General features: G+C 50.1%; 8 protein-coding genes across 8 annotated transcripts; 3 read left to right on the forward strand and 5 right to left on the reverse strand.

Moving 5' to 3' along the window:
* Positions 1-1,728: 1,728 nt before the first annotated feature.
* Positions 1,729-4,179, forward strand: PFICI_01100 (uncharacterized protein; the record flags this gene model as incomplete). Its single annotated transcript, XM_007829681.1, has 1 exon — positions 1,729-4,179. One exon carries the CDS (start codon positions 1,729-1,731, stop codon positions 4,177-4,179), a length of 2,451 nt encoding a protein of 816 aa, XP_007827872.1.
* A 253-nt stretch (positions 4,180-4,432) lies between these two features.
* Positions 4,433-7,494, reverse strand: PFICI_01101 (uncharacterized protein; the record flags this gene model as incomplete). Its single annotated transcript, XM_007829682.1, has 3 exons — positions 4,433-6,147; positions 6,200-6,577; positions 6,675-7,494. 3 exons carry the CDS (start codon positions 7,492-7,494, stop codon positions 4,433-4,435), a joined length of 2,913 nt encoding a protein of 970 aa, XP_007827873.1.
* A 374-nt stretch (positions 7,495-7,868) lies between these two features.
* Positions 7,869-9,527, forward strand: PFICI_01102 (uncharacterized protein; the record flags this gene model as incomplete). The annotated part of the gene is made up of 3 exons (XM_007829683.1): positions 7,869-7,890; positions 8,026-8,388; positions 8,461-9,527. The coding sequence occupies 3 exons, from the start codon at positions 7,869-7,871 to the stop codon at positions 9,525-9,527; spliced, it is 1,452 nt and encodes a 483-aa protein (XP_007827874.1).
* A 322-nt stretch (positions 9,528-9,849) lies between these two features.
* PFICI_01103 (uncharacterized protein) lies at positions 9,850-10,443 on the reverse strand (the record flags this gene model as incomplete). Its single annotated transcript, XM_007829684.1, has 1 exon — positions 9,850-10,443. The coding sequence occupies one exon, from the start codon at positions 10,441-10,443 to the stop codon at positions 9,850-9,852; it is 594 nt and encodes a 197-aa protein (XP_007827875.1).
* Positions 10,444-13,215: 2,772 nt separating this feature from the next.
* Positions 13,216-14,859, forward strand: PFICI_01104 (NADH-ubiquinone oxidoreductase subunit A; the record flags this gene model as incomplete). Its single annotated transcript, XM_007829685.1, has 3 exons — positions 13,216-13,887; positions 14,052-14,793; positions 14,843-14,859. The coding sequence occupies 3 exons, from the start codon at positions 13,216-13,218 to the stop codon at positions 14,857-14,859; spliced, it is 1,431 nt and encodes a 476-aa protein (XP_007827876.1).
* Positions 14,860-15,270: 411 nt separating this feature from the next.
* Positions 15,271-16,830, reverse strand: PFICI_01105 (uncharacterized protein; the record flags this gene model as incomplete). The annotated part of the gene is made up of 1 exon (XM_007829686.1): positions 15,271-16,830. The coding sequence occupies one exon, from the start codon at positions 16,828-16,830 to the stop codon at positions 15,271-15,273; it is 1,560 nt and encodes a 519-aa protein (XP_007827877.1).
* Positions 16,831-18,886: 2,056 nt separating this feature from the next.
* On the reverse strand, positions 18,887-19,354 carry PFICI_01106 (uncharacterized protein; the record flags this gene model as incomplete). The annotated part of the gene is made up of 1 exon (XM_007829687.1): positions 18,887-19,354. The coding sequence occupies one exon, from the start codon at positions 19,352-19,354 to the stop codon at positions 18,887-18,889; it is 468 nt and encodes a 155-aa protein (XP_007827878.1).
* Positions 19,355-20,019: 665 nt separating this feature from the next.
* PFICI_01107 (uncharacterized protein) lies at positions 20,020-21,930 on the reverse strand (the record flags this gene model as incomplete). Its single annotated transcript, XM_007829688.1, has 4 exons — positions 20,020-20,829; positions 20,888-21,072; positions 21,126-21,675; positions 21,751-21,930. The coding sequence occupies 4 exons, from the start codon at positions 21,928-21,930 to the stop codon at positions 20,020-20,022; spliced, it is 1,725 nt and encodes a 574-aa protein (XP_007827879.1).
* Between the last annotated feature and the right edge of the window lie 607 nt (positions 21,931-22,537).

Consider the following 22,537-nt stretch of genomic DNA (forward strand, 5'->3'; position numbering starts at 1 on the left):
AGGTCATCTCTAGAGTCGAAATGAGTCATGGTGCAGTGACAAGTCTTTTCACTTTTAACACGAAAGACTGTATGTGAAGTTGATTTATTTCAGGAACTCGTTTGCATCTGCAAACAAAGCTGAGTACCAGAGTGGAAGTTTGTAGTCCAGTCAACAGGAGAATATCTACATTAATAACAAGGCTGCTTCATTTCTAGGCTCTCGGGTTGTCAAGACTCGGTACACCTGTAGCTATTGGAGGGGCTTAAGCTTAAAAGTCGTGTGTCTTGATAGGCTCGTGCTATTCTGGCGCTAGTCCGAAAGCAATTAGCGCCAGAAGCTCCCTGTCTGGCAACGGTAATTCAGTTGTCTGTGCGTGCATCACGCCTTGAACGACTTCCACCTTTCCTCTATAGAGTAGATCAAGCTCTTGGTGCCGGCACCACCACAACAAGGACAAAATCCAGCGAGTTTTAATGTATTTCGGATCGGATACTGCTTCTGTGCATCACTGAGAGAAATTTCGGCCGATTCGGATTGATCTGCGTCGACAATTGATGAAGTGAAAGCCGGCAGAATAGGGGTGGACTCAGCTCAGGTCGACTGATAACTTTCTATATCGGTGACAGTCTCGACAGCTTCATTTCCGGCGCGCCGCCCGCAGGCTCCAGGCAGTGGGCAGCCTCAGGCATCACTTGTCCAAATAATCACAGCTGTGTCGTTTGAAACATACTCTTGTAAGTCACCATGCCGTCTTCAACTTTCACTCATTCTCTCGCGCCGAACCCTTCACCATTTTCGAATTTCACTGCCCGTTCCCTTGCGCTCTCAATCTTCAAGCTCGTCGTCGAAATCTGCCATTTTCCTGTCTGTATACCCTCAGTTCATTTGTTATATTGCTTCTCTTCCTTTCACCATGTCTTTTGCTCGCCCGAATTTCAAGGATTTGCCCCAAAAAGATGTCAAGGCCTATCATAGTGTCTTCGGTGAAGTGATCGAAGAGATCCCCATGTTTGCAAGCGTGCCATCACAGCATCATAGGCAAGTTGCCGGTGTATATATCACCATATATCATTTCCATACTTCATCTTCAAGTCATTCACCCTGGTGGTCATCGGCGCTGGTGATTGGTCTACAAAGGATCTGTTACACTTCCTGTTCCATCAAGCACAGGACTGCACAGCATAGCACGCATGCCACCACCGCGTCGCCTTCAACTCCCCAAGCAGCCGTCAAGGTCCCCATCGTCAAGGTCCCCGTCGTCAAACAATCAGCCAGGCCCTTAGCTTCCTACAGAACAAGGCACAATCTGCTTCAACCCCACGTCCTGGTTAGCTGTCGAGTTTTTCCATCCCACCTTTTCTATTTCTTCCAAGCCTGTTTCCATCCAAGCCTGTTTCCATCCAACCTCTACCACATCATCATCACAAAACAGCTTGGCCTCCTGTTTTGCCCTCGAGATGTCCTACTCGGACCTCCTTTGAGATGTCCTACTTGGACCTCCTTGGAAATGTCCTTCTGGGACTTCCTCCTGAGATGTCCCAGCGGGACCTCCTGAGATGTTCCACTGGAACCTCCCTTTCCCCCTCCATCGTGCCGGCCCTGCGTGTTTGTTCCCCCTCTTGAAATTATTGTTTCATTTCGTTGGTTTCTTTTGCTTGCTTTGCTTTCTTCTCTTTTTCCTTTTCTCTCCTTTTTCTTGGACTTCGCTTACCATCACGACAGTAGCAACGCAGATAAGCCGTCACGATGGCGGGGCTTGCGGTCCCTTGGTCCCAGACTAAGGGGAAAGCTGAAGAAGATGCGAGAAAGATGCAGCTGGCGGTGCAAGAAGAGTGCACCAAATCGGGGAAGCCAGCCCCCGACTACGAGCTCCGAGAACTGATCGGAAAGGGCTCCTTTGGTCGCGTCTACAAGGCCACTGGAGCCAAAGACGGCAAGGTGGTTGCCGTCAAGATCATCGATGTAGACGAGAGCGACACAATGAACCCGAAACTTGCCGACACGTATTCCGAGTTCATGAAAGAAGTCACCGCCCTCCAAGTTCTTCGTGAGGGCGGCGCAAAAAACATCAACCATGTGCTAGAGGCACTACCTGTCGGCCGTTCCATGTGGATGGTGACAGAATACTGCGCAGGAGGGAGTGTCGCAACTCTCATGAAGCCGACAGCACCGGGCGGCCTGCAGGAGAAATGGATCATTCCCATCCTGCGAGAGGTTGCTATTGCTATTTTTTGGGTACACAGACAAGGCATCATTCACCGAGACATCAAATGCGCAAACGTCTTGGTGACAGAGGAAGGTGGTGTACAGCTGTGTGATTTTGGCGTGGCCGGAATGATGGAGAGCAAGTTCGACAAGCGATCGACATTTATTGGCACTCCTCACTGGATGGCGCCAGAGCTCTTTGACATGAACGCTTCATATGGAACAGAAGTTGATATTTGGGCATTTGGATCAATGGTTTATGAGATTGCTTCTGGTCTACCGCCAAACGCCGTGGCTCAAGTCGGACTATCACAGCTTGGAGGTTTCCTGAGAGAACATTTGCCCCGTTTGGAAGGACCGCAATACTCCGACGACCTCAAGAGCTTGGTTGCTTTCTGCTTGGTCGAATCACCGAAACACCGACCAACAATTGTGCAAGTCAAGAACCACCCCTACATCAAAGGAACCGAAGACAGATATCCCTCCAGCAGTTTGGCATCACTTGTACGGGCATACAAGCTGTGGGAAGACCGTGGCGGTAGTCGAAAGTCTTTATTCAACCCTCTGATTGGAGCACAGGGACCGTCTGATGTCGATCTTGCTTCAACATCTCTGGCTGACGAGTGGAACTTCAGTACCACACTTGCATTCGACGAACGAATCCATGAGAACCCTGACGGAGTTACTGATTTTGAGGCTGTTCGAGATGTGTATGGATCACAGGTGGACTTTCCAGGCGGCGGTTTCAACGAGGAAACCCAGAAAGCCAAGCCGAAGGGCAGAAGAAGGCCACCTCCTCAAGCACTATCAGCAATGAGGGCCCCTCTAGAAAAGGTCTTTGATCCAAACACCATCTCCAACTACAATGAGAACTCACAGGCGTATTATGGACACATGCCTATGCCGCCTCCCCCACCGCCTCCTCCCGCTTCTGACTTACCGCTGAGAAACGACAATATGCATTCGACTCTGAGAGAGTCCCTGATTGATCTGGATGCTTCCCTCGACGGTGGCGACTTGTCACAATTCGCATCAATGGACACAATCAGAGCTGGTCCGGGCCATAGTTCCAATCTAGGTCCTGGTCCTGGTCCAGGCCCCAGAGCGTCGATGGATAATAACTGGTCGTTCTCAGGAGCTACCGACCCTTCTTACAACCGCGCGCCATTTTCTGATCCTGCAGAACTGAACAATGGAAGGCCTGGACCCGACTGGCAATGGCCGACTGTAATACCACCAGCTTCCGCGAGTGCAGAGATCACGAATTTCACCTTTGACGGCGAGGATACGACGAGGCCACCTCTCATTCACCAACAGACAGAACCAGCGGGTCTTCCATCACAGGGATACGATTTACAAGTGCCAAGATCCACCAACGATCGCATGTCTGTTTCCTCGCTCATCGATCTAGACGAGGGTCTTGTGGATTCAGGCATGCCAGAATACACGCGACCGTCCACAGCAAACTCAGACGTACCTTCGATGACCGGTTCAGAGATGGGAGGCGGCGCCAATCCATTTGAGCTTGAACGCCATCCTTCAATCTATGCTCCAGCCTCGTTTACTCAGCGCGAACCGTCCATTTACGTTTCCGATGCCTCGCAATTTGCATCCTTAACCGACGCAAGCGAACCCGACCCGTCCACTATGCAGAACACTATCCGTCACCAGCCGTCTGTCTCGGACGCGTCACAATCTTATGTCGATTCGGATAACAGCGACTACACCACCTCGAATCACCGGATCAACAGGCGTGCGAACGGCTCCGGCGCAAACAATGGCTTGTATCCAGTCGCACCACCTGCTGCCAACATCATGGAGGGCACCGCCAGCACGCACGACGTTGCAGAAGAGATGCGCCGACTTGTTGCCTCCCTGTCTGACCATCTTACTATCATTGGCCAACAGGTTGGTGACCTGGAACCCCGACGTTCCAGTCGTGTCTCTGCAGGGCGCATAAGTGAAGAGGACATTGGAAATCCAGCTGATTAAGGATAAGATTGTTTTTGTACTACGAACAAGCGTGGAAGAAACGATGGGAATATACCAGTGTGCAAGGAATTTGTCAGAGTAATGTTTTGAAGAGCAGTTGTATTGAGCATGCTATGGGAAGGCACAAGATGCCATGATGGGACATGAAGTATTTGTACTAGGTTTGCCGTAACAGGGCACGAAATCATATGATCATGAAACACCAACTGAATATCTTGATTTTCTACGTGAATGTCTATGTGAAGTGATTTATTCAAGCCATTCCTATCATATCCCCCATCAACAGGGCCCTGTACTTTTCTACTGCCTCTCGGAGTCTGATCAGTATTCCCGCAGCCATCATCTTGACCTGGTTTTCCTCGCCGTCGCCACCTTGATCGCCGCCGCGGGTGCGGTCAAAGACACCGCTAACCCACTCGACGGTCTCGACAACTTCGCGGCCGTGCTGCTGGCACAGACCGCGCATATCGCCCTCATTGACATCGAGCAGGGCCATGAGGCCAAAGAGCACCGCGTGAGTGACGCCAGCCTCGCCGACACACTGCGCCCGGACGCCGAGCAGCAGGTCCCAGTACTCCGAGGTCATCTGGGGCAGAGCCAGCGTCGAGGGACCCGCGGCGTGGAGGAGCAGGGCCAGGGTCTTGAGGTAGACGGACAGCAAGTAGGGCTGAAAGAGGACGCCGCGCAGAGAGGCCGAGGGCGAGTGCAGGGCTGCGAGGAACCGCGACGTCAGCGGGAAGAAGAACGACGTTGCAATGACTTGGGCTGTCGTGTTGGGGATGCTGCGGATCCCGGGCTTCTTGCTGATCGCCTTGGATTTCACCTTGGTGGGGTCTTGAAGCCGCGAGGTAAAGGTTGACAGTTTGAGCGCATCGGGCCCGGTGGCGGCGTCGGCGGCTTCGGCGGCTAGAGGGGCGAGGAAAGTCTGGGAGAGAGACTGCGAAATACTGTCGAGAGCGTTGGGCGGGAGCGCCTTTAGATTCGAGGGTGAGGAGCTGTATCGATCGGATGGCGGTGCCAGGACGTAGTGCTTTTCCATCTTGGCTGGTAGCTGCTTGGAGGGGAATGAAGCGGCGGACGCATAATCTGATGCCTCATAGCCAGCTATCTCACGACCGCTCAAACCCAAAACGATAAGAATGGAAGCGCGCTGGGAAAGGGAGTAATCGCCGTCGAAAAATGTCTTGGCGAACCAGCGGCCCATGATTTGTGGTTGCGCCACAACGATGGCAATCATGCCCTGCAGGCGCAGATTGTCAAAGTCGTCGAGTTCAAACTTGTTAGAGATACCAATCAGAAGAGATGCTAGCTCCTCCGCGTGTGAGCTGACTTCTGTGCCGTAGCTTGCTTTGCGGCGAATGAGGACTGGCGCCGTGGCAAGGGCCAGTTTCTGGCGGTCATAGCTCTCTCCATCACGAAGATAGAGGATGAGATCCCTTATGTAGACAGGTGCCTTGGGCTTGTCCCGATTGATCAGGGTTGGGTCTTCATCCGAGTCCTCCGCGTCTGAGCCTGGCTTTGCATAAGGTACTAGATCCTCATCGTCTTCATCCTCATCCTCAATCTCTTCAATGATGAAGCCTGTTTTTGGTGCTGATGGTATAGAACGGGCTTTGGGTTTTGATGCCGCCCTTTTCGTGCTGGTGGAAGGTTTTTCGGGACTTGTCTGGGTTTGGAGAGGGCTGACTGGTCCAATTTCGTCAGCGATATTGATTAATGACTTGTACCACGTCGCTTCCTCTGTGTGCGTCTCATCCGAGTGAAAATCAAGCTTCTTGTCACTTCCGTCTACAAGTCCAGACAGAGCTTCCCCAACAATCATGCCCAGGAACTTTGCCCTGTGCTGGGATGCGTCGATTCGTCTTGAGATGGCATTAAGATAGCTACCACTTCGAAGCAATATAGTCAGCTTGATTGGCGATATTCGATGAACGTAGCCGGCGCTTAGTAGCAGTACTTGGGCGTGAGCTTGATAGATATCAGCAAGATGTAGTGCCAGACAATGAATCGAATATCTCACCTTCTTGCTGTAATATCGGAGAGTGCTTGATGTATAATTGATCTCCAAACTGATTCAAACTTCGTTCCAGTACCGTGGTAATGGCCTCTTTATCATTGGCCAATGCCGCTACGGCAGCTCTTCTGATGCCACAATCGTCGCCCAGTCCAGCTCCGCTTGCATCAGTGAGCCAGGCGATCAAATAACCCTTTCTAACTTGACTCGTCCCGATCACTGATTTCAGAACACCTGCCGCAGCCCATATCATCGGATAGTCTTCTGTAGACTTGTCGGATGAGGTGGGTAAGCGGGAGGCCAGAAGTTTGAGGATTGTTGTCAAGAATCGGCGTTGATCTAGTTGAGGCATGCAATCTAGTAGTCGTGGAAACGTTGATAGAGCTTGATTCCGAATGAGAAGCGTCTCGTATAAGTCTTGTACAAGCATGTCTGGATTCTTGTTAGTCATTTTTACATCTGAAGAGAGTATTAAGCTCACCAGCATGTCCAAGTTTCAACGACTTAGACAAAAGCTCCGCGCAGAGCTTAATGGAATCATCTGTTTGTTCACTCTGTATCCAAGTCTTTAGATTGGCTCCTAGCCATTGGACGTATGCTTTGCTATCAGCAGTCCAGAATGACTGTTTGGAAGCTTCTGCTTCGCGAAGTAGTACTTCGGCTTCTGCAGATAATGATACGATTCTTCCTCCAGCCATTAGAAATATGAATTCTTGTCTAATCGCTCGAGCCCTGCCCGAGTTCTTCATGGAAGGGGAAAGATTCTGCCAAACTGTTTGCAATCGATCCTTTGGCTCGAGTAAGTGACTTGCAAGATCCATAAGCGAGCATAGAATCACGATAGCGTTTGATTGTTTGACACCTCTAGGGTCGTTCTTTGCTTGCTGAGTCAGAGCTTTGATGAAGGTAATGGCGGCGTTGATGCCGGTGACACTGAGTAAACAGTCGAGCATCAATCTCAAATCTGGGTTCTTGTGTTCCTTGCCGGTGCTCTCTTTGATCACTTCCCAGTAATTTGGCACTATCTCGGTTACAAGTATGTGGATGATCTGGGCTGCCTCGGGACTTGGCTGATGGATATCGAATGGATGATTCCCTTGCGAGCCCTGCCGCAAATATCCGAGCACGGAGATGAGCTCATCGTAGCTGGGTTGGTGTTTTAGTGTTTCGAGCGCCTCTTCTGGAGATGCACCCTTGAAATCTGATTTTGAGGCCCTGGTGACCTTGGCAGGTTCTGATATTGTCAGAAGATCCTCCGTCTGGCGTTTAACTTGGCCAACAGGAGTTAAGAGTTCTTCCATAGTGATTGATGAGGAAGAGCAACCATGTGTCTGGTTTTTTGTCTGTGTAGAAGCTGAAAGAATGCTCAAAAATTTTTATCATTCGTATTGCTTGTGGTTGGCATATAAACAAGCCCCGGTCTCTTTTGTTTCGTTCAGAGACTACTCATGCTCGACGATGGCAGTGCAAGACTGAACGCAAGCAGGACGACGAACAATAGTTCCCGGTCGACTGGGCAGTATGGCCCTAAAAACCTGCCCAGCTACCCCGGTGAAGTTGTGCTAATTTGCGAGGGGCTCTAGATTTTCAAGCTTCTGTCGGATTTTGTCGTGGTAACATTGCCTTCTTGAACTCGAAACTTCACAATCATAATGCATTGATGGGAGACAACCACATGCTCAAGACCATGGATGAAGGTGAGTTTATGCGCCTAACAGGTAGATACCTAACTCGATGGCTACCTAGATTACCTACATTATTAGCGCCCTGCCCTCCCGCACTTTAGCGTGTGCCTTATCACCGATAAGCCCCAGCTTCTGACGTTATCCCAGGCAGCTCCAGCAGCTACAGTGGTGCCGGCGCCTCTGGCTCTACAGGCAGTAGCTGCAGCACCACCACATCCCACCTCCCGCCTGCAAACACCACTACAGCATCCTCCTCATCTTTGGAGCGCAGTTTCGCCGCCATGTCCGTCGATACGGGTAGCAAGGCCCGCGAGGCTGCCCGATGGAAGTACCTGAACCACATTCGCAAGACAAAAGGTCCCTTCAACCAAGATGACGAGATTCCCGAGGACATGCCGGATCCTCTCGAGACCTACAAGATCCTGGTGATTGGCGCTGGTGGACTGGGCTGTGAGATGCTCAAGAACCTAGCCATGTCTGGTTTCAAGAACATCCATGTCATTGATATGGGTAAGTAGTGTGCTCTTCCATTATGGTATTTTAAGGTTTATCTGGAAAACTTACACATTGGCTGTTCGCTAGACACTATCGACATTTCCAATCTCAACCGTCAGTTCCTCTTCCGAAAGAGCGATGTCGGCAAGTTCAAGGCTTCTGTCGCTGCCGAGTTTGTCATGAAGCGCGTAAAGGGCGTCAATATCACACCACACAATTGCAAGATCCAGGACTTTGACGAATCCTTCTATTCCCAATTTCAGATTGTCATTTGCGGACTGGACAGCATTGAAGCAAGACGATGGATCAATGCTACCTTGGTGGGAATGGTCGATGACGACGATCCCGAGTCAATCAAGCCCCTGATCGATGGTGGTACTGAGGGTTTCAAGGGACAGACTCGTGTGGTTTTGCCTACGGTTGGACCTTGCATTGAGTGCCAGCTGGACCTCTATGCACCTAGAGCAGCTGTCCCTCTTTGCACACTTGCCACTATCCCGCGACAGCCCGAGCACTGTATCGAGTGGGCACACATCATTGCTTGGGAGCAGGAGAAGCCTTTCCCGTCCTTGGACAAGGACGATCCTGAGCACATCACCTGGCTGTACGACAAGGCATTGGCACGAGCCAAGGAATTCAACATTCCGGGAGTTACCTACTCTCTTACTCAGGGCACTGTCAAGAACATCATTCCCGCCATTGCCTCGACCAACGCCATCATTGCTGGTTCTTGTTGTCTCGAGGCCTTGAAGCTCGCAACCAATACGGCACCCCCCTTGGGTTTCGAGCAAAACTTCATGTCCTACGATGGAACCGAGGGCATCTATACCAATACCTTCCAGTACGAGAAGAAGGAGGACTGTCCCGTTTGTGGAAATCTCGCCAAGCCTCTCAAAGTCGACCCCAAGTGGAAGTTGCAAGAGCTACTCGACTCACTGGCAACAAATGCAGCAGCACAGTTGAAGAAGCCTTCTATCAGAGCCGAAGAGAAGTCTCTTTACATGCAATTTCCGCCCCAGCTGGAGGAGCTAACACGGCCCAACCTGGAAAAGAGTCTTGCAGAGGATCTAGGCCTGGTACATGGATCTGAGATTGCAATCACTGACACAGCATTCCCGAATCTGGTGTTCAGATTCATTCTCCAATTTTCCTGAGTATTGGAAAACTTTTGCACAAATCTTTTGAGATACCAAAATAGACGCATCATGACCTTGTACGCGCTTCCTTGTCAACGTGATATTCTGTTCCATTAACATGCTTTGCATGAGCACATGCTGTCAAGCCCAGCTTGCCTCGATCTTGAAGAGACTTTCATGACTACATGTCTCGTTGTATAAAGCTCTATTTCTATAGAGCTGATCGATTTCTGTCAGGGGATTTTCTTCAAAATATGAGTCCTCTGATCAAATGTCGGGCCAAAAATGTGTTCTCGTTGTCCTGTCTAAATCCTGTATCATCGTGACTCGTGTCTGCCAGCTATAATCCGTCTACTCCTGGGGCCTGAACACCTGCGTAGTCGTACTGTAATGAGCCGCCATAGGTCAAAGCTTGATAACCCCCGGCCATTTGGTGATTACTCATTCCAGTATTAAGAAATCCACTGGCATCTCTGCCGGTAGATTGCGTATTGGATGATTTAACTTCCACGGCGCCGCTAGAGGCCGCTCGTGGTGGTTGCGACTGATGCAGCGAAGACCTCGCCACGCCCGCTGAACTGCCACCTTCGCCAAAGTACAGATAATCCTGCGGTTTAGGCTCGACTGACCTAGCCCTTCTCACGGTGTGGTTGTGTCGCAATTTAGTAGTATGGCCGGGTTTCCGCTTTCCAGTGGGCTTCCTTGGCAGCGGTCCTGTTCGTTCTGCGGCCGACGGTAGTTTGGCGTCCAAAGACACCTCTAGAATATCAGAGAACCGGCGGTCCGCCGACTCGTCTCCAGAGTCCTCCTCCAAGGTCTGGTTGGGGCTGTTGATGGGCGCCCGCGCGTCAGCATCGCCATCTACGATGGGGGCGTTTCCTCGTGACCGGTCGCGAACCGTCGAGAGTCTCTTGAGTGTCTGTCGCAAACCCATGGCGCAAGTCCCCCAGTTTTTGAATTTCAAATGGTTCCGGTGTGAATTTCAAGTTGCCCAGTTGCCAAGGAAGAGACGGTGCCGTACAGCCGCTTTTTATTTATGGTCGCTGCCAGCTGATACGGAAGAGGTAGGGCTCTCTCTTTGTGGTGCAATCAGACTGCAATCGGTTGCATTCCGTGGCTAGCGCGACATAATTACGTCCTTGCGACGAATCTCTGTATCGTCAAAACAAAAATTGAAGAGATAGTTGGCGGAGTAGAAAAGAAGAAAACCTGCGACGAACAATTTCCATACTCAAAAGATCCCAGGCTCCCTCTCTCACTCTCTGTCGCATTGCAGGGAACTCGCGGGATCCTTAGGGCGGGCTGTGCTAATGGCTTCCAAGGTTCCCTGTACCCTGGGGCTTGCCTGGGCCCGAAAAAGCAAGTTTCGAATAAGCACTGTCAAGCCGGGGCAGTCGATCCCCAGTCAATCTTAAGGGAAACAAACCCATAGCCTGATTTTTCCTACGCCCAGAGGCAACTAGTTTTATGATAAAGGGAGGCAAAGGAGGGTTACTCTAGGGCCCAGAACCAGTAGGCTGGACCAGCCCCGATGCAAACTATATACTGGTTAGCACTTTTCTTGCCCAGTTTGGCGGCTTGGCGCTAAAGCGCCGTCTTCCCGTGCTGCGATTCAAATTTCATATATATGTGTTTGGTTGGAATGAGCTTTGAGTAAAAATACAGCTTGTGATTTAACTGAAAATATCAGGGAGGGGAGAAAAAAAAAAGCTGTCTTGATTAGTATCTTTTTTTTTTTCCGCCTTGTATCTCCTTCCCTTAGTGACTTATTAAGTGGATGACCTCATAGAATATTGTAATACATACATTAAGGTACACATCACAGGCGACTTGCAACTTTCTAGCAATATATTCAGCACATTGTGTTCCAAAGTACAGAATGAATGAGAAATGACAATGGATGAGGATATGTATAAAACAAGTTTCTTCTCATATGCGCCCTGGGTAAGGTTTTGGTATAAGTCACCCTGTGCCAGATTTCGAATTAATTATTTCCAAGCACACGAAGATTTAATATCTAACAGAGATCCGTAACAGTTTCAAGGTTAACTAGCTGACAGACTGCCTTTTCTTCTCAACCATTTTGGTACGAGAACTCGAACGCAGAACATAGTGTACGGATATTATCAGTTAAAGTCATGGCTTGCTTTGCGGAGATTTTGCTTCTTACGGGCATCGAATGATGGCCGGATCCAGCCCAATATCTGACTAGCTATTGGCCATACGGACGCCCAGAGAATGGCGTTCAACCAATCCACGTTGACATCAACTGTGGATTATGTACAGGTGAACTCGCTCTTCCTAAATCGGTGGAAGATCCCAGTGTTGTCAGGTAGTCGGGAAAGGGAATCCAGCGATTCGTCCCATTTGTCAGTTCGAGTTACTCTACAAGATTCGTCACTGTAAGATATCATCTGAAAAACTTGTGTTGGATACGGCGTACAGCCAGGTGTAAGATCTCGTGCCAAATGTGCAAATGTGGGGGATGGGTGGTTATGGGGATCTCGAGCCGGTTGGAAGACCCGAGAGTAATGAGTTTCAACGAGAATGGCTCTTGTCATATACACAGAGGTAATCCCTTAGCAGTGCCGGCTACAGAACATGGCTACCAAAGTAGTTCATGCCACAGTTGAATCACATGTTTTGGGCAAAGGGCAATGGCGAAACCAAAGACATGGGAGACAATATGTATGTCAGGCGGTCGGGCAGAGGAGAATATTGCGATAGGATAAATGCTTCCGCAAGAGAAGAGCGTTTTTCTGATCAATTTGACCATGTTCGAGTAGAGATCGGATAGTTTATAATAACAAAATCTATGATGCGTTGACTTTTATACACAACTTCAGCACTGACGAGCTTGATTCTATAAAAGCAGTAATGCGAATTGACTCAAAGCTCGTCATTGACTGTGTGTGCTTCTACAAGAGATTCCAACAGACCTTGGGTGTTGTTTTTGTTTCCCCTTCGGCAATTACCATTATGTTTAAGAGTCTTAGGAAGGAAGGGGTCACACAACTGTCTATACAGCAGCCTGTCTCTAGTATGCTGATCCTTTGCTGACTTGGCCTTGGAAAACGTACCATTTTAGTGAACGATGAAATTTTATACAAGGAAAAGATAATGATGATCCGAGTACAAAAGGAGCCGGAAGATAATGCTGGTTTGCATCCGTCTCTTTGTTGGTGATGCTGATCATTAACATGACTCTGAGGTTTGGAAGCTTTGTAATAGGCCAAAGATACAGTTACTATTGGCAACTGATGGAGTGCACGGTTGTCGCTCAATTGACCAATCCACGGCGCGCAATTTGCAAAACTGGGTGTTTGACATTCGCTTGGAAATTCACTGTGCAGTAATCAGCCCGCGCCACAGGCTTCCCAAGCTCATGGAAGTCACAGGCACTTGCCTGGCAATCACACATTATAACTTGTACCAACTCTCAAGTTGTCCGAGTTGCAAAAGGAACAATATCCAGCATTGCACCTTTCAAAAAGCATTACAAAGGAAACAGCGCCGATTGGCAGTAACGCGGCCCACAGACCCGGAATAATTATTATTGCGGGGCAGACCCATGACGAGCACACTGCAGTTCGCTACTAGCCGGGCCCGTTGAACTTCAATCCCCGATTGATTGCCACAGCAGAGCTAATCCACGAACAACGTTCCTCCAACTCCCATCGGTCCAATTGACCACCCAACAATCGCAATGGCGGTGCTATCCAGGATTGCCAGCTGCGGCGCTCGCCGCCTGCAGCTTGCGATGCCCTCAGTCCGCTCTTCCGCCCGCACCTTCTCGTCCACCGCCTTCCGCCGCGCCAACGAGGGTCCCGGCGTCGACCGCACCACATTGATGCCCGTCGACAGCACCTTTTCCCACCCTGCCGACCCCTATGGCATGCAGCGACTTCAGAACCAGGATGGAACCGTCGAGGCCTCGAGGGAGGGCAGCATCGAGGGCGTCGCCGCCCGCAAGGTCCGCCACTACACGGTCAACTTTGGTCCCCAGCATCCCGCCGCCCACGGCGTGTTGCGCTTGATTCTCGAGCTGAGCGGAGAGGAGATTGTGCGAGCCGACCCCCACGTCGGCCTGCTGCACCGTGGTACCGAGAAGCTCATCGAGTACAAGACCTACGTTCAAGCTCTGCCCTACTTCGACCGTCTGGACTATGTCTCGATGATGACCAACGAGCAGTGCTTCTCGCTGGCCGTGGAGAAGCTGCTCAATGTTGAGATTCCCGAGCGCGCCAAATACATCCGAACCATGTTCGGCGAGATCACCAGAATTCTGAACCACCTCATGTCCGTTTTGTCCCACGCCATGGACGTTGGTGCTTTGACACCCTTCTTGTGGGGTTTCGAGGAGCGTGAGAAGCTTATGGTAAGAGGAGATTGATTTCATTGATGCTATCTATCTAAGATGCGGGAAAGAAGAAAAAGAAACACAAATCGCAATGGAACTCCGGTATATGGGAGGAAGGAACGAAACCGAGAACCTTGATGATAAGCAGGAAAACACCGCAACCAGCTGACCACCCAAAATAGGAATTCTATGAGCGTGTTTCCGGTGCCCGTCTGCACGCCGCATATGTCCGCCCCGGTGGTGTTCACCAAGATATTCCCGTTGGTCTGCTTGACGATATTTACCAATGGGCTACCCAATTTGGCGACCGTATCGACGAAACCGAGGAGATGTTGACAGATAACCGTATCTGGATCAACAGATTGCAGGGTGTCGGTGTCGTATCTGCTGCCGATGCCCTCAACCTTTCCTTCACTGGTGTTATGCTTAGAGGATCTGGTGTCCCTTGGGACATCCGAAAAAGCCAGCCGTACGACGCATACGACAAGGTCGAATTCGATGTACCAGTCGGTATCAACGGAGATTGCTACGATAGATACCTTTGCCGTATGGAGGAGTTCCGTCAGTCCCTCCGTATCATCCACCAATGTTTGAACGATATGCCTGCCGGCCCCGTGAGAGTGGAGGATTACAAGGTTACGCCCCCTCCACGTGCAGCCATGAAGGAGAACATGGAGGCTCTGATTCACCACTTTTTGCTCTACACCAAGGGTTACGCTGTGCCCCCTGGTGAGACCTACTCCGTGATTGAGGCACCCAAGGGAGAGATGGGTGTGTATCTTGTCAGTGACGGAAGCGAGAGGCCATACCGTTGCCACATCCGTGCTCCGGGTTTCGCACACTTGGGTGGCTTTGACCACATCTCGCGAGGACACTTGTTGGCAGACGCTGTGGCAGTGATTGGAACGATGGATCTGGTGTTCGGTAAGTAATTTGTCCTATATGTGAACGGAACCTTACTAACAGTATGCAGGTGAGGTTGACAGGTAAAATTGAAACGTCGAGGGGAAAACATAGAACGATGATGCCCATACGGAAGAGGATTGCCCGCGATGCAACCAACTGTATCCCATTTTGCATGTACCATAGTAGAGGTTAAGAGCCATGGGGAATGCATCGTGAAGGAGATGAGGCATGTTTTGTGCCGGTACATATGATAAGTTTTTTTTTGAAAGGACGCTTTTTTTTGTTTTATCTTGAGATTTCTTAACTGTGAAGAAGTCAGTATCAAGGTGTGATTGACCGGGACTGTGAACTTACAGACGAAATAAAAGCACGGCATCGGCTGTGCAAATAGTATGCTGAAAAAGGTTGAGGAATGGGGGGGCCAAACAGCCATTGGTTCATGAGATTCGTGATACATCATGATCGAAGAACAAGCTACATTAGTAGCAACCCTGTTTACTGGTTGGCAGAAGGAGGGCAGGATTGGGTCCTGATGCGCTTTGGACGAGCCGAATTACACATCTCCCACTCGGCCGAGTGGGAATACTCATCAAGGCCCTCAGGTCCTACACCAATGGGCAATCCAGCAAGGGGCAGGCCATGGTCTTGAGTGTACTTGGTAGTCTGGTTCTTGTTATCCGCCTCGCTCATCGAGACAAATGGCGGGGCCGTCGCATCGAGACCTCGGTATGCCTTGGCCTTGCGCGAGGGCGTGCGAGCCTTGATTTCCTCGTGCGCGGCTTGGGTCTGCGGAGAGCTATAGGCCATGATGGGATAGGTGCGCTGAGGCTTGGGTCCGGCAATGGAATAGCTGCCCGAGTAGGCATAGATCTGCTCGTTCTGTTGCTGCTCGGACTGCGGCTCCCGGCGGTTGTACCACCAGTGCTCGGCTTGGGCCAGGTTCGCAAAGCCGCAGAATTTCATGGTGCGGCGCTCATGGACCTGCTGACTCTTGGGCACACCATGGTTCATCTGCCAGACAAGCAGATCAGAGTACTCGGGAATGTTTCTTGGCTGGACAATGTCGTTGAACATCTTCTTCTGCTTCTTTTGCTTCGGGGTCGGCTTCTTGTTCGTGCCATTGCGCCAGTTGGTGGCAAAGGGATCGCCGTGCTCGGCCTCGGCGGCAGCAACGTCGTCCTCGGTCAGCGCGCACATGGGCTTGTACGACTGGAACTGCACGGGACACTTGCACTGGCCGCTGGCGTGGAGGGCCTGGTGCTCCGCGAGCCACTCGGCGCCGTACTGCGACTGAATGCGGTGCTGCCAGCGGGGTAGCTCGTGGGACGGGATGGACTCGTCGATACCGTTGAGGACTGAGGGATTCCAGGAGAGGGCGGGCGGCTTGTCGTGATCGGCCAGGGTAGAGTTTTGCTCGCTATTGCGGTCGGGCTCCGTAGTGGTTTCGTCATTCTGTCGGCCGCGCGAGCCCTTGGACCTGTTCTGGTGCTGCTGCCTCTTGTCTGCCTTTTTCTTCTTCTGTCTGCGCTGCTGCGTAGTCGTGTACTGGCCACTCTGCTTATACTTGCCGTTCTTCTTCTGATTCTTGTGGTCCATCTGATGCTGAGCATCAGAGTTATTGTTTGGAGTAGAATCTCCACTACGTCTATGCTGATGATGCTCGGTTGAACTAACAGCAGAGGAGCTACTACTGCTGGTATTAGGACGCACAGATTCTCCAGAAGACTCCTGGCTGACCGAGGGCGTCATTGCCATGATGGGCGACGACTGGCTGGCTGTCGTCATTAGGGGAGGGAACTTGTCGGCAGGGAATTGGACTCCGCAGCCACAGGCACCGCGCTCATGCATATACTGGTGCTCGATAGTCACAATCTCGACCCAGCGGCCGTGGAGAATGCGAGCGCAGGCCGGACAGTTGGCATCCAAGAGCTGGGGGCGCTCGGCCGGGTTGGGGCAGACGGGGTTGCTGGCGTGGTTGGTGGTCAAGGGGCAGGGTCGCAGGACGGGCTGGCTGCGATGGCCGCAGACATAGCCGATGAACTCGACGAAGCACATTGTAATGCCTGCAGTGTATTTTTGTGGATGAAGTGTTCTTGAGATCGTAAGGTAGGAAGGGATGGAGTTGATGACAGCGAGTTGAAGAGCTGTACGAAGTATCTAGGGTATTGTGATATTGTGATATTGTGTGGACTGATGGCTAGTCTTGAAGTTTTCGGGAAGGCATAAAGAGGAAGATGGGGATTGATGTTGATGAAGGGAAACAGCAGGTGTTGTCTTTCTTGTGGGAGAGATACTCTGCTGAGAAGTCTGAGCAGCGATGAATGAGCCGAGACTCGGTTAACGTTGAAATCAGAAAGATATCAAATGCTTTTTTGTGGTTACCTTTCCACTAGAAGAAAATTCTTCATCGCCGTAGAGCTGAGACGATTTCGGTTGCTGATATCTAGGAGAAGAGAGATAGCGTCAGTGACTGCTGCTAGGAAAGAGGGTCTATGCGGGAATATAGAAAAAATGATGAGACGAGTTTTGAAGATGGAAAACCACTTCTTTGGGAACTTGTCAGGGGATGGGCAAGACTCAAGAAAGCGGCTATTGTAGAGTGAATGTGATGGTTGGGGGAAAGATCTGTATGTGAGAACCGTGATCAAATAACTATTATTGTCTACGGGCAAGAACCTTTAAGAGTAAGAGACTGATTCCAGCGAGGAAAGAGCTTGTGTACAAGACACAAGGAGCAGGTTTTGTAGGATAACAAGCTGTCTCTCGACGGACGACGAATGTAGACTCGGGTGTATCTGTGAAAGGAGTGTTGAACAGATGAAGGGCGAGGTGAACTTGTAGGCTGTTTTTGCGAATTTTGTCGGATCTTGCAGTCAAGCTTTGGGAAATCAGAAATTGGATCTGTTGGTGAACTTTTGTGATGGGAGAAAGTTGTGTGAAGGGTGAATGGATGTTCAATATTCTGAACAAGAAAAGATATACCAGTGCTTTCATCTGTGGTTTGCAAAAATTCAATCAGTGTTAGTTTATTTACTCGGGCAGGCACTGGTCCTACTTGGAAATCTGTGGTTCTGGAATCGTTGGGTATTGTACTGCCATCTTTTGTTAAGAAAATATTCAATTCTTTGGCAACCCATAATTACAGATGCATAGAGACACAAGGACATGAAGGTTTAGTCATGTTGTAGGAGCTCTTAGAATCTATGCTAAAGCCATACAAATCTATATCTATTAGGGACGTTGAAGATGATACTCAGGTCTGTTAATAGGCATATCTTCTATATTACTTAATACCATTGGTCTTCTATATGGCCGAGAATGAAAACTGAGCCTAGTCAAGGAGTAGTAGTCTATAGCCTTTCAACTCTCATAATCAGTGCAACAAGCTTAAGAGAATAGTGACAAGAATAATCACCTTGGTCTCTGATCATGTCAAAGACCCAATTCCATTACGCCTGTCGATGCTATTCTACTTGAAATCCCACACAGGTAGACCCAAAGAATAATTCAAAGAACAATATTAGGTCAGTGGTTTTATCTTTAATGACTGACGTCGTCAGATTGGACTGGGCCTGGGCGTTATTGTGCAAGTACAGAAAGCGAAGTTTTCTCTTCCTTGATTCGTGGCATTATTATTTTGGAAGTCACGCTTTGAGACGACGCTGCCGGTTGATTTTCTTTGTTTTTCACGTGTTAGTTACGCCCATGCCATGTTGTGCATAGATTGATTAACGACGATGATTCTGTCTGCACAGATTTTGCACTTGCCTTTTGTATGTGTAGATATGTAATTGCTTTTCCCAATACGGTAGATACTTAGGGTGTTTTGCAACACTCTTGGTGAACACAGTTGTTTCATTTCATATCAGCTGGAGCGGAGTTTCAGCATCTCCAAAACAAGATTACTGATGAACCTTATGGCCCTCATTTATTCATTGCTTCTTTTCAAAACAATACTCTTTGCTCCTTCAAGTTCTGGAAGAAACTAGGTAGTACAAATATTAATATTCCTGTCTGGTATGTTTTCTACTGCAACAAAGTGTGACTGCCATCTTCCAACTTGAAGCAACCACACGCCATTCACCATCGATCATCGAAAAGCTACCGCCTTTCAAGGCTCCGGCAGCGGCAGCAGATCCTGTCCAAACACACCCTTTCCATGCAACACGTCCAGCCTGTGAATCTGGGCCGGATACGCCAACATATCCTTGAGCAAGTCAACACGTAAGAAATTACGCCCACCTGGCCCATTATCATGATCGGTGCGATGCTGAGAGGACGAAAAGGCCTCGAAAATGGCAAAGGTGGTCTGCGAGTAGCGGAGACCAAACCAAGGACCGGTGCCCGGCTCCTGGAGGACGCCCCGGTTGATGTCGCGCAGGAACTCGGCCACGAGCTCCTCCTTGCCCGGCTTGGCTTCGAGGTGGATGTAGTAGGCCTTTTTGCCCGGGTTGTCGTCGGTACCGTGGACGACAAAGCCCGGGTGCGACTTGTCGTCGTCGGCCCAGTTTGAGGCGGGCGTGATGGCGCGCAGGCCGGTTTTGGGATAAGTTCGGGAAATTTGGTCGGATGAGCTCATGATGACGGTAGTTAATTGGGACTGAAGAGGAAGAAAAAAGTTCTTATTCAGTACTCGTGAAGCTGCCTTGTGATGCAAATTTGGTTTCTTATGGTGCAAACTTTCTTTACTTGACCAAATGCGAGAAGTGCAGCATATTTATATTGATTCGATCGATATATTCTATCCTCCAAGCTGATAAATGGGATCACAATATCATAATATCACCTGCATTTGTGGCACTTGCCGAAGCTTGTCGAACTGTTCACATTTGACAGGGACTGATTTGTACGCAAGAATCAGAATGATGATGGTGATACAAATGTTAATCCATACAATGGATCACTAAGCAACGCGTATTATCTTGTGCACCTACATGGATGGATTTGCTTGAGTACATAGTAGGTATTATTGTGCATTAGGGGTTTAGATACCCCGCCTGGCTGCTGCGCGGCTAGAAAAATGTAAATGCATAAACTCCGATAGTTTCCATCTGAGTAATGGCGGGCTGTATCTGTGCTGCGCAATGACTAAACTCTGCTACTACCTTTCGGGGGATCATGGACCCGTGGTGAGGTGTCGTACAAAAACCAAGCCATCAGGTTCTAGCATGTTTCTCATTCATGTCATGGTAACATTCATTCTTTTGGAAAGTACCTAGTTGGATCAGGGATCAATATTCTCCCTCACGATGCACTCGCAGCTGGTTGTCCACCTAGAGGGTCTACAGCTGCCTTGCCATCCGCCTGCTCCATGGCCGTCTCTGTCAGTTTTTTGCCATCTAGGTCTCCGGACTCCTTGACAGCGGCAATCGCTCTCTTGCAAACATCCAGAAGATACGGCTCATCCTCCAAACCAACACTGAACCTGATTTGGTTCGGACTCATGCCATAGGACGCATGGTACTCGGGGTTGTCCTTTCCATAGATCATGGCATTATAGGGCATGGCGAGTGTCAGGTGAGCGCCAAGATGGGGTCCATTGTGGAAGGCGAGGTTGTCGTAGAACGCAATCGTTTCCGCTTCCGTCCGGAATTCCACCGAGAAGAGACAGCCGTAGCCGACCTTGGGGAACTCGGGCGAGGGCTTGCGCAGGAATGGCAGCAGGTTCCTTGACCCGGGCGCGTACGGAGGGTAGCAGACCTTGGCCACGGGCGTCCCCGCGTCCTCGGCGAGGCCCTGGAAGTAAGCAGACAAGGTCGCGGCGTTGCGGTTCAAGATGGCCGAGCGTGCCAGATAGTCATCGCTATTCTTGAAGAGCTGCTTGGCGTCGGCTTCAAAGAATTCATTGTGATAGTCCTCTCTAAAGGTGTTCTTCAGTGTATTGTAGCTGGCCAGGTTGGGATTCAACGCGAGGGAGCCGGCGATGAGATCGGCGTAGCCAGAGAAAGATTTGGTGAGCGACGACATGACTACATCGGCTACAGAGAGGACGTCAATGTTGCAAAATGAAGAAAGGGTGTCGTCTACCACGATCCAAAAGCCATATTTGTCCGCCTGTCTCTTGTCAGCTACCCTTGTCTCTTGTAGAGCCTGCTTTGTACACTTTACTCACGAGTTTGCGCAGTCTGATCAAGTCCGTGCTGACCAAGATGGGGTTTGAGGGGAATTCAGTAAAGGCATAACTACATTTCCCGCCTTGCTCGAGGTACTTTTCAAACTCGTCCAGGTCATTCTCATCAGCTTTGCCGTAATGTTTCAATCCTCCTGGACTCTCCTCGAAAAGATGCCAAGTGCTGTCTGTATATCATATCAGAGGATGCATTGTATGAATAATGAGGAACACCACTCACGAAATACTGCTCCGAATACGGCTATAGGATCAGGCCGAGACTTGACAATGGCCTCGTGACACCGCAAAATAGCAGCCATTCCAGATTGGTAGAGGTAAATATCGTCAGACTGGACCTGCTTCGGATACTCCTGCACGGTACTCCGGGAAAGCAGTCCAGATATCCGCTTGCGCAGCAGTTCATGGCTCTCCGACTCTGGGAGGTACGTCGGCGGTGGCGGATTGGCACCGTCCGGGAACTCTCCCAAATACTCGAGACTGTCCATCTTGGACACTAGGTGTTCTCCCAGCCGAGTAGAAAAACCAAGACCGCCGTGCTGCCACATGAAAATAGCCCCCATGACTTTTTGCATCGGAAACTCGACCAGGTAGAGTCGGATGCCGTCAATTTCCACGACGTGGTACTTGAGCTCCTCAGCCTTGACAGCCTTTTCCTTACGAAACTCGGAGACGGCATGGCGCCTATTGGTGTGCCAGACCTGCGGCGAAAGGAAACCGACAAGTCCACGTCCCTGGGGGATATTGATCCGGGCTCCTATCTCTTGGGTGAGCTGTGTGGAAAAGAGGATTGGTTAGCTTGGGAATGTAATCAAAGGATTATTCAGTATTGTTGGCAACAAACTCACCTTTGCTGAAGGTCCAAAAGGCATGAATCGAGGATAGATGCTCTTGAGCCGAGCCACGAGGCTCATGTCACCCTCGCGGAATTTGATGGCCGACTCCCATTTCGGCACATGGAAAGTGATTGTATGGGCACCTTCTGGAGGCAGAGAATGGCCAAAAGGCGTCTGTATCTCGGTGGCCATGTCCGACAAGGTTGGATGAATTGTCAAAATGTATCAAGCTTGCTGGAAAATCAAGCCTTGCCTTCCCAAAGCTCGCGACAATGGGAATGAAGTGCAAACGAACTAGGAACAGATAGATGATTGTTCTCTCTTGTGTAATGGCTTTATAACCCCCCAACAGCCAACTTGTGAATCCCCCCCTGTCGCACAGAGGGGCCGTCGGCAGCAACTTGACAAGTACAGACTACACTTACAGTAGCGCTGATTGTCCAGCGAGACATTTTCCCCACTGGCAAGGTCACCAACTCCTCGTTTGCATGCTGGAATCTCATATCTCGCGCCACGCAAGTGCTGACCGTTGGTTAGTTCCGGGGCGTCAAGCTGAGCCTATTCGACGTCACCCGTCTCGTCTCTCCATTTCTCGTTGGGATCGCGGCGTATGACAACCAACGTACAAGCATAATTCATTGGGATTGTTTTGGGTGACCGTGCCGCTTAATAGCATACAAACTAAGGTAAGGATAATTGATCCTATGCGGGGTTCCTGGTGGCGATGGAGGCGGGCACACACGAATAGCTATCAGTCAGGAGTATCATCATAAGCACATTTTCCCCTCCAAAAGAGTCA

Source organism: Pestalotiopsis fici, assembly GCF_000516985.1.
Source record: "Pestalotiopsis fici W106-1 unplaced genomic scaffold PFICI_Scf_1, whole genome shotgun sequence".
NCBI classification, from domain to species: Eukaryota; Fungi; Ascomycota; class Sordariomycetes; order Amphisphaeriales; family Sporocadaceae; genus Pestalotiopsis; species Pestalotiopsis fici.